Source organism: Thalia democratica, chromosome 2 (genome assembly GCF_965202585.1).
Source record: "Thalia democratica chromosome 2, ktThaDemo2.hap1.1, whole genome shotgun sequence".
Lineage (NCBI taxonomy): Eukaryota > Metazoa > Chordata > Thaliacea > Salpida > Salpidae > Thalia > Thalia democratica.
The window spans coordinates 12,308,093-12,327,079 of NC_139166.1; the positions used below are offsets into that span (position 1 = coordinate 12,308,093).

The 18,987-nt window shown below is 26.4% G+C and overlaps 1 protein-coding gene across 1 annotated transcript; it reads left to right on the forward strand.

Annotated features, from left to right (window-relative positions):
- Positions 1-8,978: 8,978 nt before the first annotated feature.
- LOC145850054 (kelch-like protein 26) lies at positions 8,979-10,343 on the forward strand. The gene has a single exon (XM_082955199.1). The coding sequence runs from the start codon at positions 8,979-8,981 to the stop codon at positions 10,341-10,343; it is 1,365 nt and encodes a 454-aa protein (XP_082811325.1).
- The last annotated feature ends 8,644 nt before the right edge of the window (positions 10,344-18,987 follow it).

Consider the following 18,987-nt stretch of genomic DNA (forward strand, 5'->3'; position numbering starts at 1 on the left):
AATTTTGTTTATTTAGCAAACAATCTTTTTGGTTTGAAACTGACAGCTTAAAAACAACTTGAAGTTATAAACTATATAACTTAGAAAAAGTAATGATACTTGATAAGTAAAAAAAATAATTGTACAATTGAACTAGCAACCATTTGCATTTCAATAGTATGTTAAAGTTGCATGGTGACTTACCAAATTGAGACAAATAAATTTTGGTCATTTCAAATTCTTAAAAAATTTTCAAATGGTTATAACTTGAAGAATAATACAAGTTTTAATATGTACACAAGCGGTTGTAGATCTGATTAATAAAATTGTATTAGTAATTATAGAAATAATGATAATTCTAAAACCAACTAATGTTTAACTTGTTTGCTATAGTTTCTACGCATTAAACGTTTCACCAGAACAATGATAGAGCAAATCTTTTAGAGACTAACAAAAATACACAACAAGATGTATCAATAAATTGAATAGCTTTAATAAGTCATTCTAAAAAACAACTTCTGTACAATTTTTATTATTGATTAATACTTTTGGTTCTTTTAAAATACACATATTAATTGTGAAGACAGGGTTGCTGTCTTTCTTTCCTCTGTTTAGTGATGATTCTTTTTTAGCTTTTTGTTCATATAAAAAAATATATATTTAAAGTACTTTAGAATTTACTTTTTAAAGATTTGTTAAATTAATTATAGCTACAAAGGCTTTTTATCTATATACATTACTTTTTGAGTTGTATACAATTTTCAAGAATTTTTATTGTTATAATTTGAAAATTTCGAATTTAAATTGTCGTGAACTCTACTTAACTAATAAACAAACATTGTATTTAATGTTTCTTTGTAGGTTAATAGTTTTGTTCCTTTCTTATGTGGAGTAGGGTTGCCAGTACTCTAAGAAAAATTTCTGATCACTGAATAAACACTTGTATGTGTTTAATTTAAGTTTTATGTTGGAATAACTATGTAGAATCACTCATAAATATGTGGTAACTTTGATGTAGTTTAGATATAAAACGCATTCTTTATTATAAATTCAATAAATGCCATCCAAGTTCTTTTGTTTACTTATATTCTTAGTTTTTTACACATTTTTTACCAGCACTCAATGAAGCACCTAAAAAAAATCATTAGAACCTTTCATCGCCTCACTTGCTGTCGTTCCCAACTTACTTTTAACCGCTCATTCCAAAATAGTAAAATAAAAAACTATCTTTCGAAAATATTTTTTCTCTAAACTATTAAATGACTTCATTATCTTTTTTCCCTTTTATTCCCTTTAAAAGTTTTTATCCTTGATAGCCTAAAACTGCCCTTTAATGAGCGATATTGCTTACTTAAGAAACCCTGCAATTACAATAGATTAAACACTTTATTAGTTTCTAAACGATTTAAATTTTAATAAGTTTGAATAAAAATTTAAAAAGTTTTATTTGGTAACTAAATAAGTTTTATGTTAAATCTAATGTTACTAAAAAAGATTCTCTAATTTCTATTTAAATAAATATACTTTAAATAAGAAAATTTGGAGTTGAATATAAACAAAATTTAAATAACTTGTTTGAAAAAGATTTTTAATTTTTTATTGAGTATTTTTTATCTTAAACAAAAAATCATTTATTCATACTTTAGTCATAGTTTTTTAAAATTTATTTAAAAAAATTAACGTTCTGAAATCTGTGATGTTGAAAAACTATTTTTCAAAATTTTAAATAATTTGAATTCAAAATAAGTTAAATTTTTTGAAATTTAGAAAATTTACCTTAAAAAAATAATTTTACATATTGTTTTTTTTTGTATCCAAAGCTTTTCAAAAACTGATTATATCTCTGGATTGCCTCACACTCAAGATTCTCAGGACACTCAGGATAGCTTATATTATTCAAGTTTTTTTTTCTCAGGTTACTTAGTATAGTTTTGTTTTATGTAATGAATTAAAAAGTTATATTATCAAAACAATTGAGGACACTTTTTTTATAGATTTTGAACAAGATTGAGTTAAGTTTTTGATGTTTTATAACAAATTTTGCAAAATAACTCTTTTTTTACTAGAAAAAAAATAAATTTAACAACATTTAAAAACTCATACCGACTAAGGGTAGTTTAAGGTCATTTGAACTTACTCTGGAGACTTTTGTGACTTTAAGAGAGGCAACCCTGATATCTTTAAATTAAATAGTTTTATTTTTGTTTTCAACTTCATATTAAGGCATAATAAATATCAAATAAAGTACTATAGCGATTATGTTTTAGATTTTTAGTAAAACAAATATGGAAAGAAGTATATTTGATATTGTATAGAACTTGCAAAATTAAAAAATCTATTAATTAAGCTAATTGTCGAAAACAGAAAAGATTAAGTTTTAAAAAAGTAGACCAACACTAAGTGTTTCTATTACTAAAGAATGCATTAAATTGGAATGAAATTTTTCTATTATTTTTTAACAAATATTTTTATGATTTTAACTTTCCTTCTACAAGTTTTTACAGATCTATAGTGTAACAAAGCTAAGAGAAACTATATTATAAAGCAGAGAAAAAAATTAATTTTATTTTTTTATATATCTTTAGCAAACAATTTCATTATTTTAGTTTTTTTTTTCTCTTTTGTTCATAAAATTTAAAAAATTATTTTCTATCAAAATTTCTTATTATTAGGTCTTAATTTTTATAGGATTTTGACAAATTCAGTTTTGTTAGTTTACAAATAGTAAAATAATAGATAAATATTTCAATTTACTTTTTTTTATGTGAATTCAAAGCTATATCTGACTTAGTTTTGCTTTCTATTTTTTCAATTGTTTCAAAAATTATGTATTTTTATATTAAAACTTACATGCATAAAAATAAAAATTGAATCTTTAAAGTAGTTAGTTTTTATAGAATATTTTACATCTTTAATTTTCTTAGTTTACACTTTGTTAAATAAACTTTGCTATATTTGTTAATTCTTTCAACTCAAAGCAAAGTCTGACTTAACTCTGTATATTATTTTTTATTTGTATTGTGAACTGCTTTGATTTCTTTCAAAAAATTACTTGTTTAAGATAAATATTTTTGATAGTTTTAAATTTCGTTAATATATATTATTATTGGTTTACAATTTTTTTGCTAAGCCTGACTAAACTTTTTTTTTACTTTGCTATTTATCTGAAAGAGTATTTAACTGTTTTATAAAAAAAAAATTCTTTATAATTTATTAATAACTTTAGTAATGTTTTTTTTAGTTACTTGCGAAAGATTTTATTATAATATAAAAGATGTTGACTATTACTAATTGATAAAGAATTAATTTTTGATAGAAGAATTGTTGTTAAGTTTGTGCTAAAACAGAAAACTGTAATCAAACTTTTAGTTAAAAAAGTAGCCTAAAGGTTCTAAAAAAATTAACATTTTCAAATTGTTAAGTGTTTTTTTAACAATAATTTATATTTTTTATATAGTAAAATTTTAATTAAAAACATAGTAAAAAACTTTATATAGTAAAACTGTATTGTTCTAATTGAAGTACCTGAAATTAGTTTTTCATATAGCTTGAAACAAAAGTTTTTGGTAATCGATTTTTTTAGAAATAAGTAAAATTTGTGCAATCCCACTACTTGCTATTTTTAATATGTTAATCATAATTTTTAATTAATTTTTAATGATTATTTAGCTAACAGCATACATTTTAAAAAGCCTTAAAATAGAAGGTTTTGTATTAAAACTTATAACTTAGCTTTTGATTTAATAGATACTCTTTTAAAATGCTATTTCATTATTTATTTTGTTATATTTTTGATTTAAAGTAGTTTTTTTGCTGATTACTATAATTGTTTTTAAATAACTGCAAAAATTGGTTCGCGATTACAAAAGAATCCCGACTCTTGTGTTAGGATAAATAGTTAGTGATACGGGTATAAGCAAAAACTTGCTGATTCAGCTTTTTTTTCGAGTAAAAGTGCACTTTAAGTATACTTTCAAAAAAAAAAAAAACAAGAAGACAGCTTTATTCTAGGTTAAATAAACCAACTAAGATTTCATAACTTTAACTTTCCGAGTCCTCAAGTCTTTTACGCTTGTATCGTCGTATGTCTACTCTTAAATCATTCAATTTATAACTATATACATTTAACATCGCTAGATTTTAAAATGCTTAATGTTTTATTACAGTACTTTGTAAAAAATAGTCTGCTTTGTAAAAAATTAAAATCATGTCAAGATTGCTTAAATAATGTTACTACATTAATAGTATTTTTATGTTTCAAGGCTTATTACGTAAAGGTGATAGTCATAGTAATTTTTACAAATTTTTAATTTATTGAATTTTTAAATGTTTTTAAAGTTGACCATTGATAGAAGTGTTTTTGAGCTTTATAAAAATACAAGTTTGTGAAGAACTTTGGTGTTGTAAAAACGTTTTAATTGTTTTTTATCAACTTTTTAATATTTTATAAGCTTCTTATACGTAAATTTAAATTTTTTTAGTAAATAATGTTACAAAAATATAGGTGTCTTAAAAACCTCGTATTATTTAACACATATCGCCAGAGATGATTTTAAAGTAAGAAGTTCTAAATCAAAAAGAGTCCATATAACAACTAAGATACAAACATAATTGAACTGTGATAAGTGCGTAAACAGCATTTTAAAAAATACTATATTTATTTGTTTTTTTTCTCAATATGAAAGTTTTATTTTTAACTGTGCTTATAAAATACAAGTCAGCACATTAAACAAATATTTAATCTTTTCATGGCTTTTTGATTGTTTGTTAACTATTTCTAATTCAAGCAATATTTTAAAGAAGTATGGCAAATGAAAGCGCGTAAATAAATTCATAACTTTAATAAAATTGTACTTTTTCAATGAAAACAATGATACTCATTTCTTTAGTGAACTTTATAATATAAATTCTATAAATGGATGAGTCTGCTCTAAACACCGATCATTTAGTACCGCATGAAAAGGGAAGAACTTTTGCAAACGAGCAACTTCGCACAACAAACTGCAGTCAATTCTCAAAAAGCGAAAATTTTCTTCGCATTTCAAGGAACAGAGCTGCTTCAAGACGAAATAACAAAACAAGAAACAATATGTTGAATGACAATACTGGAACAGGTTAGCCAAAACGTTAGAAATCAAAATTTCACTACAACTTTTAACTTAAGTGTATATTTGACTCATACAAACGAAGAGTATATTAAAAAAGTTTAAATACCTTTAAAAGATTATACAAAATTTAAAACATAGTATTTTATTTTTAGTTTTAGAAAAAACTTTTTTTTAAATTTTTATGTATTGCTCGTTTAATAAAAGACATAAGCTTTTTAATAGGACAATTAAGGTAGTAAATTTAATTTCTACTTTTTTTTATACAATTGTGATTATGTTCATAACATTAACCCTGTCTTTATTTTTGATTATGATTATCAAGGTATTTTGTACAATAAGTTGTAGGCTAAAACTTTACTAAAATTAAAAAAGCTTCAACAATTTTTTAATAAAAAATAAAAATGTTTTGTGTTTCACGGTTATATGACGATTCAAGATTTTGAATAAAAGTTCACGGTTTGACATCTCAACAGATAATGTATAAGAAGAAGAAAATAAAAATTAAACGTATGTTTAGTCAGTAATGTATATATTTAAAAGGAATATATATATAAAATCATAAAATTTATAGTTACAAATATTTATTATTCTCAATTAAGTTTCAAAAATTATTAAAGCTAAAACTGAAAAAGCTGTTAAAGTTGTTTTAACGAACAATGTTCGTGTAGAATGTAGATCTAGGTAATAATATTTTAATTTGAAAAAAAAATAGCTGTTTTTAATTTATTCAACGAAATATTAAGTAATAGCTCATTAAGACGCAAAATAGAGTTTTCAGAATTCGAACTGCCAAATCTGAGAAGTAATGCAGTAATATTTTTTGCATATGTAATTTAAAATCTTCTATACCTATGTTATACAGTTTTGTATAAACTAAGCTATGTTGCTTTATTTAGCTAAGTAAAACCTTTTAATGAAATCTAATAATTACTTACTTAGAAATTATATGAAATTTTTATATAATGAGTATAGAAGAGTTGTACTACTTATTTAAGGTTAACACTTATACAGTGCTTCCTCGCTAATCCGGCCAAGTTGGGCAAGATTTTTTTGAAAATACGGCCGGATTTGCCTTTGGCCGGATAAGAACAAAATATCGCTTTTTTTACAAATTATCTACCTTAGTTATATTATGAATGTATATAACAAAACGTACTATAAAATTTCTGTTAGTTTAATTTATTTTACATTATTCAAAGAAAAAAGAGATAAAACAGACAAAACTAAACGAAACAAAATTTTATAAGTTAAAAATTAATGGAAAAAAACTACACTGTTAACACTTTAACTAAGTTAAGATTTTTTTTTGAAAAATATAAACAATGAACTTCACCGCACGATCAACAACAACAGCATCCGAGACAATCCTACGACCGGTTTCGTCCTTATTAGGGCTCATTACAGTGCTTTCTCGTTTTTTAGCAGAAAACTCACGAAATTGGATGAGTTTTGACACATCTTCAGGTGTGGCTTCTGGTTGGCAACGATAGTAAGCTAAGTAATCGTCCATTTTCTGCATGGCTTCAGCATGAGAAAATGGATACTTAGAAGGCTGGGAAACACCAATTTCATCTTCAAAAACTTCAAAGCCTCTTTTTCGTTATCCCCAGTAACCAGTTCAACAATTCCTTGCTCGTCCATATGCTCATATCCAGGACCATCGCAACTCATCCATCTTTGAATATCATCTTCTGTAAATGTGATATTTAATCTCGCAAATTGCTGTACAAACTCGTTGTCTTGAGTTTTTTCTGAAGGGTCTATGTTTTGCATGGAAGAGCTTTGTTGTAATGACATTAATTTCTTCCATGAGTTTCTAATGGAGGAAGGCTTTACCGTACCCCAAGCAGATGAAACGGTGTCGACAACTTTTGTCATGTCGATTCTTTTTAAAAAATCTTCAATTGTGAAAGTTGATTGCGATATAAGATCTATAAGAATCGACTTTCTATAAACCCTTTTTATGGACTCGAGTACACCTTGATCCATTGGTTGTACGAGTGAAGTAACGTTTGGAGGCAGAAACTTTGCAGTGATTTTTCCATTAGCTGATACAAGTTCGTCCTCACTAGGATGAGCAGAACAATTGTCAAGGAACAAAACTGCCTTCTTTTCTTACCCAAGTTCACGTAGTCTTTGTTTTGTTTCGGGAAAAAAACAGTTAAATAACCAATCGCGAAAAATGTCACGATTGATCCAAGCATTTTTTTGACTACGATAGACAACTGGCAGCGCTTCCTTGTTGAGGTTACGGAAACAACGCGGGTTTTTAGCCTTTCCAATTAACAATAAAGGTAGCTTTATTGTGCCACTTGCATTAGCACATGCGTTTATTGTTACCCTGTCCTTTGCTTTCTTCGTTCTATCTGGCCGGTCGTTAACTGAAGCTAATGTATGACCAGGCAACATTCTGAAGTATAACCCATTTTCATCGCAGTTAAAAAGTTGGTGTTCAGAATAGCCCTCAGTTATGACAGAAAACTCATTTATGAATTTATTAGCAGCTGAAGTATCTGCACTTAATTTTTCGCCACATAATTTAAGATTACGCAAGCTAAATCTCCTGCAAAACCTCCAATGAAACCCCGTACTTGCTGAAAAGGGCCTTGAGTGTTCACCGTAAATTAAACGATGGAACTCGGAGGCTTTTTCTAATAGTATTGGGCCAGTTATTGGACAACCCTTTTCACGTTCCTGACGAAACCAAATGTAAAGGGCGCTGTCTAGCTTGTCAATGACGCCTCCCTCTACTTTTTTTGCCGTTTTAGCAGCTCCAATTACTCCCTGCTCCTCCATTTCGGCTTTAAACTTTTTGAACTTTTCTTCGCCTCTCAAAATTTCATTTAAAGTTGACTTACCAATGTTAAACTGGCTCATTATAACAGCTTTAGGCACACTATTGTTTGCCATTTCGCAAACTTTTAACTTGTTTTCAATTGTTAGTTGAACGCGTTTTCGTTTCTTTGCTGTCTTATCCATCTTTTAACCAGATATGTTGATTGTAGTATATTAAAAAGTAACTTGCTTAGCAAAGACAGAAAAATTGCAAATGAATAATAAACAAGTTTGTTACAACTGAGCGGGAAAAGTATGAAAAAAAACTTAAGATTATACAAATGATACTTTATTATGACGTAACAATATATTGCTTGCATACTTATAAAACGTAAATTGAATACTTTTTCGAAGTAAAGTGAAATTAAATGCTAAAAACGCTAAAGTTAATAAGTCGACTTCTCGACTAAAACCGGCCGGATTAGCGAGGAACCGGATTAGCGAGGACCGGATTAGCGAGGAAGCACTGTATAACTAAAGAATACATTGGAGTTTAATAAAAAAATGTTCATACAATTTATTTTTAATGTATAAATTTAATTAAAAAAGCATCGTTCAGATTTATGTTTACTGAGATTTTAACTACAATTTTTCTTAACATGAGATTAAAAACAAAAGCTCTACAACATTTTATCTGGACACATCAATATTTTCCTGCTGTGTTTTTTAGTTTGATAAATGAAAATTTATACTTTTCGTACTTCTAAGTTTTAAAGGATTAGTTAAATGGCTTAAGAAGTTTATAAGTGTCTCTAAAATTGAAGTATGTCATAGAGCAGGGGTCAGCAGCTTTTTAAATTAATATGTCGCATTTTATAAAAAAATTGTATCATTTTTTAGGCAAAATTTATGTCAAAATCTGAAGTTATCAGTATAAAAGAAAACTGTTTTAATCAAAAATGTGAAGAGTAATTCAAACTTAACGTTTTAAATGTAAGAAAAATTAATTTATGTAGTTAAATTACAAAATAAAAACTGTAACCAAAACTAAGACAAATAAAATCACAAGGTTGTGAAACAGATGAGCGAAAAGTTGACAACAAAGTTGTTGTGTCCATGCTGAAAACAAGCAAGTTTTGCCTTGATGAGAATTTACTCAACGAAGTTTCACTTTTCATAAGGGACAGAATAAAAATTTTCATTCCAAACGCTCCGCTTTGCTACCAGTTGGCCAGAACTTTCAGCCAACAGTCTTTGTTAAAATTGTCTGCTATATACATACAACGTTATTTCACGATAATTTCCGAAACACCCAGTTTTTTGCACCTGGACTTTACTTGCATGAAAAACGTTCTTTCTTTTTCTGAGTTGGAAGTTTCGTCGGAAGAAGATGTTTTTAATCAGGCAATAAACTGGATAAACTTTGACGATAGGGAAAGAAGCAAGTACGCTGCTGAAATAATTCGTAAAGTTCGAATTTATTTAGTAAACCGTAGTGCTATAAAAAACTTTCTGTGTAAGTCGATGTTTAAAAGTAGTTATGTGAACTATGTAAAAGTTTTTGAAGAAACACTTTTAAACAGACTCCATCTAAAAAACTCAACCAAGCGTCACACAAACAGAATTTGCAGTCAGAAGTGTTTTGACGTCTTGATTCACGGAGAAAACCTTCAGGCCGGAGGTGACTTTGTGGAGTTTTTGCGCCACGGCGGCTCAAAGGTCGAAAACAAATTTGAAAACTTGGCGGGTTTCTTGTCTGTTGAAAATTTCGAACCATTTAAAACGGTTTATCTCAAAGGAAAAATTTTTGTGTTCAGCAGAAACGCTTTGAGAGAAGAACTGTCGGTGTACGAGTACTGCTTGGTTGGGCGCAAATGGAGCAAAGTGGCAGAATTGCGCGACAAGCGCAACGTGCGCTGCTTGTGCGCGCTCGTCGACACGATTTACCTTTTCGGGGGCGCGCACCACTGGGACACCGACCCCTGCCTCGAGTTCGACACGAGGCGCCGCGAGTGGCGAGAGTTCGGAGGGACGAGGGAAGGCAGGAGGAGCTTGGCGGCGTGCGCCGTTCACAACGGGAGAGTGGTGGTGAGCGGAGGGCTGGGAAGCGGCGACGCGTGGCTGAAAAGCGTTGAGGCGTACGACGGATCGACGTGGGAGCGGATGCCGAGCATGGCGAGGGAGAGGTACGATCACAAGATGTTCGTCGTGGGGAGCAGGCTGTTCGTCGTAGGTCGCTCGTCGGCTGAAATGTTGCGCGGCGACAGGTTCGTGGCGATAAAGTGGCCTTTGGGGCGCGATCAAGACATGCTCCCGGTTCGACCCGTTTGGGTTCGCGGGAGCAGCGTTATGTTTTTTTTGTATGGCGGCGGTAGGCTGGTGGCGAGCTACGACGCGGATAGAAACGAGTGGTCGAAAGAATCGTTTGAGAAGACGGAAAGAATATTTTACAAGACCGTTTTGAAAATACCTCAGTTGTAATGAAACCATCACTTTTCAGTTGTTAATTACTAAGTATATATTTAGAATTTTAATGATTTTTCTAAATTTTATTACAGTATAAATGTATAAGAGCAATTGAATATATGTATATATCTATTTTACTGAAAATGTATAGAAAAATATAGAATTTTTTTTTTGCAAATTATTAGTTTTCATCTTGTTAAGTTTTAACAAGTACCTAATGTAAAGGAGCTTTGAAAATTTTATTTTTCTAAAATGTAAATTATCAAATTCTTCCAATACCGTAACATTGTTACAAAAATTTCAAGTTTAGAGTTACAGGTTTACTGATACTCATAAATAATATAATTTTAACTCTCTTAAAGAAATTACAAAAAATATACATCATATACATCGCTTTTCAACAAGTAGTACGAATTTCATATTTTACAACTTGAAATATAGGTTGTATTAGAAAATCGTTAACCTATTACATAATGAAGTAAAACTTTATTGAAAATTAATCATATATCTAAAAGGTGTACTTTCTTGTATGATAAAGCAAGTTTTTTGTGAAATGTTATATACAACTTTTGAAGACATAATAACTCGTTAAATACTGTTTTTAATGTTTAAATAGTTTGAATATAGTTTGATAATTTATATATAGTAATTTTTACAATAAAAGAATAATTATTTGTCTTACTAAGTAAATATTGTACTTTGTTTTAAGTTAAACAATTCAAAGTTCTCGACTTAAATGTCTTTAAGGAGATTTCTATTCATTATTTATTTTAACAGTATATCACTAAAATAACAATGTTTCACTCCTACATTTGCATTAAGGAGATTCTTAGTTGTAAAAAATCTGGAAATTTTTTTGAACAAAATAAATCGAAGTAAAACAAAACTAAAAATCAAACATTGAGCTAATGGTTTGTTAACAAACATAAAACTTAAAGATACTAAACTTGAGTAAAAACTTAATTTTTGTGTTACGCTTTTAAGAATTTTGCATGCTTTCTGTTTACAACAATTGAGGATCTCCTATATGCAAACTTAGAAGGGAGACATTGTTTTGTTAGTAATAAACTGCTAACTAACTTAAGTATAATAGTATAAACACAATTATTTATTATTTCTCCTCTAGTAGTTGAAATCTCTTTATTTGTTTCTTAAAAATCAAAACATATAACAAGTTTAAATGTTTAATATAAGCATTCTGATTTAAAAATGTAACGATAAATAAAAACTACATATTTTTATAAATAGTCTATTAACAACCCACTAAGTCTTTTATATTAACTGAAAATAAAAGCTTTATTAGTTTTTCTGTATTATTGAAATGAGATAAACAATATTGAAACTAATTTGAAAACATATTAAACTGAGAGCTCATAAATTTAACAGACTAAAAGACAAATAAATTTAATATCAATTGAAATTTTTCTACCATATGTCCTTTTGGAACGGGCTGTAAAATAGCAGAAAAAATTCAAAGTAGACCTGCAACTGGAAATATGGGAAATATGTATTATTATACATGCATTACGTTTTTTGATTTTTATTATTTATCCTGTATATTGATCCTTATATATTGATGTTCAAAGTTTTTAAAATAACTGGCAACGTATATAATTTAAATGTAAGCATCTACATTAAATTTTTACCTGGTTTTAATTAATTTATTAAGTTCTTACAATATTAACAGCTAAAAGTCCACACAATAGCCATTTTTTTATCCAGTGAGCTTTTTTAAGTAGTGATCGTCAAAAATATTCTCTATAACTCTTTTTTCATTTTAGTTATTAAGTTAAGTATGAAGTTTTATTTCAAACATAGAAACTTTATATTTTAAGCGCCTACTCATGTTAAAACTGTTATAACACAGTTCTAATTTAAGCTTTAGTACAAAGTAAGTCTTATTTTTTAAGTTTAAAAAAAACGAAGATTTTTAATAAAAAAATAAAAATAAAGCAAGATATCTATACACATACTATTGTCAGTCCAAAAAACGTAATTGTAATCAAAAAAAAAATAAATTTCCTACAATTTTAGCTTCAGTTGTGACAAAATGTACAAACATAAATTTATACATTACAAAGTATTGTAACAAATCTATAACAAGTTGATTAAATTTTGTTTTCCTTTAAATTTTTAGTTGATAAATAATTTTGTTTTGCTCTCTACAAATCAAGGTTATACTTTGACATGCAACCCCGACTTGTACTTTGACAAAAAAACTTATAAATAGTTTTAGTTTTAAATATGTCTTACAATAATTTCATAACTATTTGTTGTTGGTCGTTCAACAAACAACCATTTGCAGTAGTTTAATTATGCATTAAATGCATCCTTCAATGTTTCTTATCGACAAACTGCAATTTTCTTTCATTGCTTCTCATACATTGATGAGTATAAATATAACAACTTTCATAACGAAATCGCCAGTACTCAAAGTTTTTCAACTGAAAGAATTAGTGGTTTATTACCACGTATAGCTGTTAAGTACGACCGTGAGACAATCAAAAAATTAAAAGCTACTAAGCATCTGTTTACAAATCAAAATAAACAAAAAAAAAAGGCTTAACCTACCTTCATATTACCTTGAAAGTTACAAAGTTAAAAACTATTGATGTTTAAAATTATTTCGAAAGTGTTTTCTAAAATGAACAAATTACACTCAAACTGTGTTTCAGTAGTTCTATTTTTCTTTAACGCTGTATAAAATACTATAAAACATTCTTGAGTAAAGTTGGATACTTGAACTTGGTTTACTATCACTTCTATCTCGATCACTTCTAACCCGATCACTTCTAACCCGATCACTTCTAGCCTGATCGTTTGTAACCCTTTTAACTTTTTTCATTTTATTTTAATTTTTTTATCTTGATCTCATGCAAAAAAGTCTTAATAAAGTTATTAAATAAAAAAATTAAATTAAAAGTTATTTTAAAACAAAATGATTTTAATATGTTAGGTAAAAATATTTTTAATATAAGTTTTAATTTAAGTATAAACTTAATAAAGTTTCAATTTATTTTTACTACCTCACTTTTTGATTTTTCATCATACACATAGTTTCAAATTTTTTTCACCATTCTAGATAGTTTTGTTTTTTAAACCTACCTTAACAGACGTTTTTGGTTAGTCATATACAATTTACTAAATCTTATACTTTACAATACTTTAAATTTTTCTTTGTAGGATTTTAAAGTAAGCAGTTATAACTATATTTATGTTACACCTTATTGTAATTCACGCGACTATAATAATTTTAACATAAGCAAATATTAAAATGTAAACCTTTACAATTGTAAAATTCAGATACAAAAACCTTTATATTACGATCTAAAAACTACAAGTCTGACGTAAATATTGTACGATTGCTGACTATCGTATTAAAGTTTTGTAGTAGTTTAATTTTAAGTTTTATCTTAAAAACTTTTAAAACTTGTGCTGCAACTTGCATAGTTATACGTCACAGAATATTTTACTTATTACGTCACAGAGTATTTTATTTTAAAATTAATACTCAGTGCGGGTTGCTGCCTGCGTTTGGTGCTTATCTCTTCACTGCTTGATTATGATTAGTCTTCTTTTCGTAAACCTGCTTCAAAATTATTGAGTGTAATAAAGAAGTAGATAATATACAAAATATTAAAATTACTAAAAAAAATTGTTGATAAATTTTAAAACATGCCAAGAAAACATCAAAATTTTACGGTGACGTAACTTTGAATGATGGCGCTCGAAAGAAATAAATCGCGAAACCTGAAGCTCTTCACCACTGATGATGAGTCATCTTTGAAGTTAATATGAGCAACTAGAAATAAAGCTAAGAGGGGCGATAAATGTAAGTATGAAGTTAGTTGGTGTAGCTACACAATCGAAAGCTTACGATATAGAAGCAAACCTTCTAAAGTTGTTGTTTACTCATCGTCGCAGTCTTACGTTTTATTGTATTTTTGGGTTGGCATTGTTTAAAAATTATTGTAAGTAGCTTTGTTTTGTTTTATTCAATATTTTGTTTTTTACTGACGTTAACTAAAATAAATTTTCACTAAATTAGATGTCTATCATTTATGATTGGCAGTGCTGTTTAATTAAGCAAGTTATGTAGGGTTTATTTAAGCTTAATTTCTAATGTTAAAGTTATGAACTTTCTTAAACAACGAAACTCAATCAAATTTATTCAAAAGCTACATATTTTCACTAAATAAGTAAACTCTATGAAGTTGTTTGATAGAGGATAATATAGTATATTAAAAACAATGTTGTAAAATATTTTACATTTTTGTACAAGTTTTATAGTTAAGTTTTAATGTTTGTATAAATAATGTTGAATGTTATAATTATTCATTTTGATTAAATTTAACTTGACGTATTTATGTAAACCAAGCAAAGCTCTTAACTTGAGAAAAATGTAATTTAAATGATTTAAAAAATCATCATACCGCAGTATTTCTTTACATATAACAGTAGTTCTGCCTTCCGTGATCGCTAGTCAGAACAATTTTAATTTTCAAAATAATTTTTTTACTATAACTTATTTTAGTTTAACTCTTTTTTTTTGTAAAATGATTTAATATAACTAAGATTTTAATTTTATAAATTTTTTGTATAAAACTACAGTAAAAAAGTACATTAAAATGACACAATAGTACTTTAAACTGAGACCTTTATTTAACAACAGTTTTCGTTTAAAAATAATTCAATAGTTTGTAACAAATTAGTATACTATACTTTTCTTTTAAACAAAAGTATAAAGGATTTTGAAAAACATTTACTTTTGTAGTTTTGTTTGTAAGTTTTTGATACTTAACGTAGTTGACTTTTTGTACATAATACTGCTTAATGTCGTTGGTATTACTTCTTTTTTTCTGTAAGTTTTATACAGAAATTTATAAAATTAAAAAACCTGTTTGTGTAGTGTTTACTTATGCTTCTAAAAACATTTTAAACTTGACCTTTTTTGTATGTTAAATTTCAAAATTGCTTTAGTTAAAAATATTGTGTTAAAGTAGTTTTAGTTTAAGAAAATGTATGCTTTGTTATTATTGACTACATTTAATTTAAATTTTGTCATAAACTGATCGTTTAATTAAAAATATTACTAATTCAACTAAGTAGAGCTCTTAATAAAAATATATTTAGTCTATTAAAACTAATATTAAAGTACTTAAGGTGTACAATCTTTTCAAATTTATACTAATTTAGCTTTGATGTGTTTTTTTCTTTTATTTATATTTACAGTACTTTGTTTATAGCTAAAATAGAATATAAAGGTTTTAAGAAATTACCTTTAATTGATACCAATTACTAACAACATTTTTTTATTAATTAAAAGTGTCAAACAGTTATTTTTTCTAATTAGTTTAAAAAGTTCAAGTCGGAACTGGTTAGATAAACATTTGATTATTTGACAACAAATAAAAGCACTTAAAATAAATAATTCTAGAACTTTTTTAACAACAAAAAACCTTTTAGTTTTCAAATTGTACATTATTTAGATACAGTTCAACGTCTTGTCCAAAACAGGATAAAATAAGTTAATAAAAATACTTAACAGCAATAGTTACAGTAAATTTTTAAACTATGGTTTAGCATCTACAAAATTCAAAATTGTTTTTAACGGGTTTTGTCAAAAACTAGCTCTGTCTTTTTATCAATTTTTCGTTAGTTTACATTAATTAAACTCTTTTTAAACAACAATATAACAGTTTTGTTCAAAAGCTACTTTTTTAGTAAGAAACAATGCCTGTCAAAGTTAATGAAAATATGTTTTTTAAATAACTTGAACTTTAGACCTAAACAAGCAATTTAACTTTTACAAGTTTTGTAGTTTGAACTTAATAAAATATACATATAATGTGTATATATATACTATGATTAATGGTATTTTGTTTCACGGTTAGAATAAACAGTACTATTTTTGTTCGAAAATTATTTGGTTATCCTAATGGTTTTTATAAATTTCACACTTTTAAAACTTTTTGTTTGTTAAAAGTTTTCTTTGTCAGAGTTGTTTTTTTATAGTGATTGTAATTGTACAAACCTTTTAATTAACCCCTTACAAATTTTTCTAGTTTAGTTGTTACTATTTTTTTTTATCTTTTATTTAAAGACTTATATTTTTGAACAAAATTTTAAATTGACGTATATTACAACGAAAAGTAATTACAACAAAAAGATTATAATTAGAGCTATTTTTTTATTTGTTTTTTCATTCTGTTTTTATTCTATTTTATTTTTGTTTTATCTTTATTTTATTTTAGTTTTTTAAAACTTAAACATTTCTAAAGTTTTTTTAAGTGATAATAAGTAATTCATCAAAATATAACAACGGTAATCAAGTAAGAATGAGTATTCGACGTGTTAGACGATACGTAATTGTAAGTTTTGTTTCGTTGTTATCATACTGCTATTAGGTTAATATTAATATTAAATGCTAATAAAAAAACTAAATATGAGTTTAAAAAATTTTATAAGTTTGGTTTTAGTTTAGTTTTTAAGGTAACCCAGTATTTATTTATAATTTGCAGTGGACAATTAGTGTGTTTTCCACACTTCTGTTTGGACATGCTACCTTCAAACTAGCTTCTGACTTGAGTTCTCTCGGAAAAATCGAAACACCATTTGCAGAGCTCATGTTACCATACTGTGTAAGCTTTTATGACAATATCAGTATAAAAACTCTCTTGACCGATTAAAACATAATGTGAGTAAAACAAACAATCAAAAAAAAAACATAAAATTACAAATATTAAAATAAAAGGATACAAATCATTTAAGTTTTTGATGAAAGTTTTAAAGTAATATCATTCTGTTTTGAGTTTAGAACAACAAAAAGGTAGTTATTAGTTTTAGTCCGTATAAAATGGACAAAGTTGTTAAAAAAATCATTAATTTTAAATGTTTTTACTTTTTTAAAAGTTTGAGTAAAAACATCATTTAGAATAATAACTACTTTGAGTTTATAAAATGCAACTTTTACTATAGTGTTTTATTCGCTTGTATTACGTAAAATATAAAATTATTTAAAAATAGCAAAGAACAAGTTTGTTTTTTAAGTTTAAATATTTTTAAGATTTATTAAAAAATAAGTAGTTTTTGTTTTCTAACTCTAACTTTCACAAACGTTAGTTTTATCATAACTAAATTGTTTTTTTTTTCAAAAGTTTATGTAATTCCTTATATTTAAATTTCAAAAGTATAAGCTAACTGTACATTTTTTACATTTTTAATTTACTATATTTTTCAAAAAAAAAATTATAAAAGTTTATATTAAATGAAGTGTTTTAAAGAAAAAAAGAATAAAAAAATGATCTAAGTAATTAAATAATATAAACTTTCAAACTTAAAACGTATGTTTAGATAACAAAACTAAGCTTTTATTTTTACAAAAAAAAAGATGTAAACTATTTTTTATTTTATACTTAACGTTCTAAATAGTTTTGATGTATACTAACATACTATAAGGTCAACTTTTTTTCTAAATTTACTAAAGTCCTACCTTCTTGTAAACAATTACAAAGCTTTCATCATTAGCTTTTTTTTGATAGACCTGTTAAAAACCAAACAATTTACAGATGTTCATTTTTTGGCTTGGTAGGTTGTTGGTGTGGAAATGTCAAGGCGATGTGAGTAACTAATGTTTTATTAGTTCATTTTTGAAACAATTATAAATATCAGATACTAGTCTGTTGTGAAGTTTAAATTTGAAATTATTTCAAAATATATTATCATTTACGTTTAAGTCTTTTTAAAGTTTAATCATTATTTTTAGTTTTATAGTTAAGAGTTGCAAATAAGTTGTTCTAACACAAAGTAAAGTAAACGTTTAATTATTAATAAAGTTTAAAACTCAATTTAATAAACACAATTGACTGAATAATTAACTTCAATAAAAAAACTAAGTTAAGGTTTAAGTAGAACTATTGAAATTAAAACTGCCTTTTTTACTTGTAAATTAAGTGTACGTTAATTAATAAGTGTAAAATTTTTATATGTACACAGTGGCCGTATGAGAATTCTCCACTACTAAGCTCCCAAGTTATTCTTTCTTCATTAGCGTATGGTGTAGTTTGTGTTGAAAAATTTATTAACTCACATTACAACTTTACAGTAAGTTTAGTAGAGTTATATATAATTTTTAGTTGTAGGTGGTTTTTTAATAACAATAATAAAATATAAGCTAGTGGTAATTATGAAAACTTTTAAATAAAACTTCGAGATTGTATGATTAACCTACGTATCAAGTTAGGACGACTTAAATAAGATCTTAAAAATTAAAAAGAATTATTTGTATTAAGTTTTTTGAAAAACCTTACTTTTTCAAATTCAGTTATTGGTAGCTCTTTATATTTTTAGGTTAGCGTAAATGCAAGCATTTTGTCTTTAATCAAAAATGGAATTGAAATAACTGAAATAGTTTTGTCATTTTTAGTTTCTCTTCTCATGATTTGGCTGTTGGTATTAGATTCACAGGTTTAGTGAAATATTGTTGTTATACTAAATAAAACAATTTTAAACATAATTTTTAATTGTTAGTTTTAAAACATTTATAAATATAACTTCAAACAAATTAAAAATAGAGTACATAAAAAGATAGAAAAGTGATGTAGCAAAAAATTATTTAAAAATGTTTTGATTAATAAAAATAAATTAGTAATATGACGAA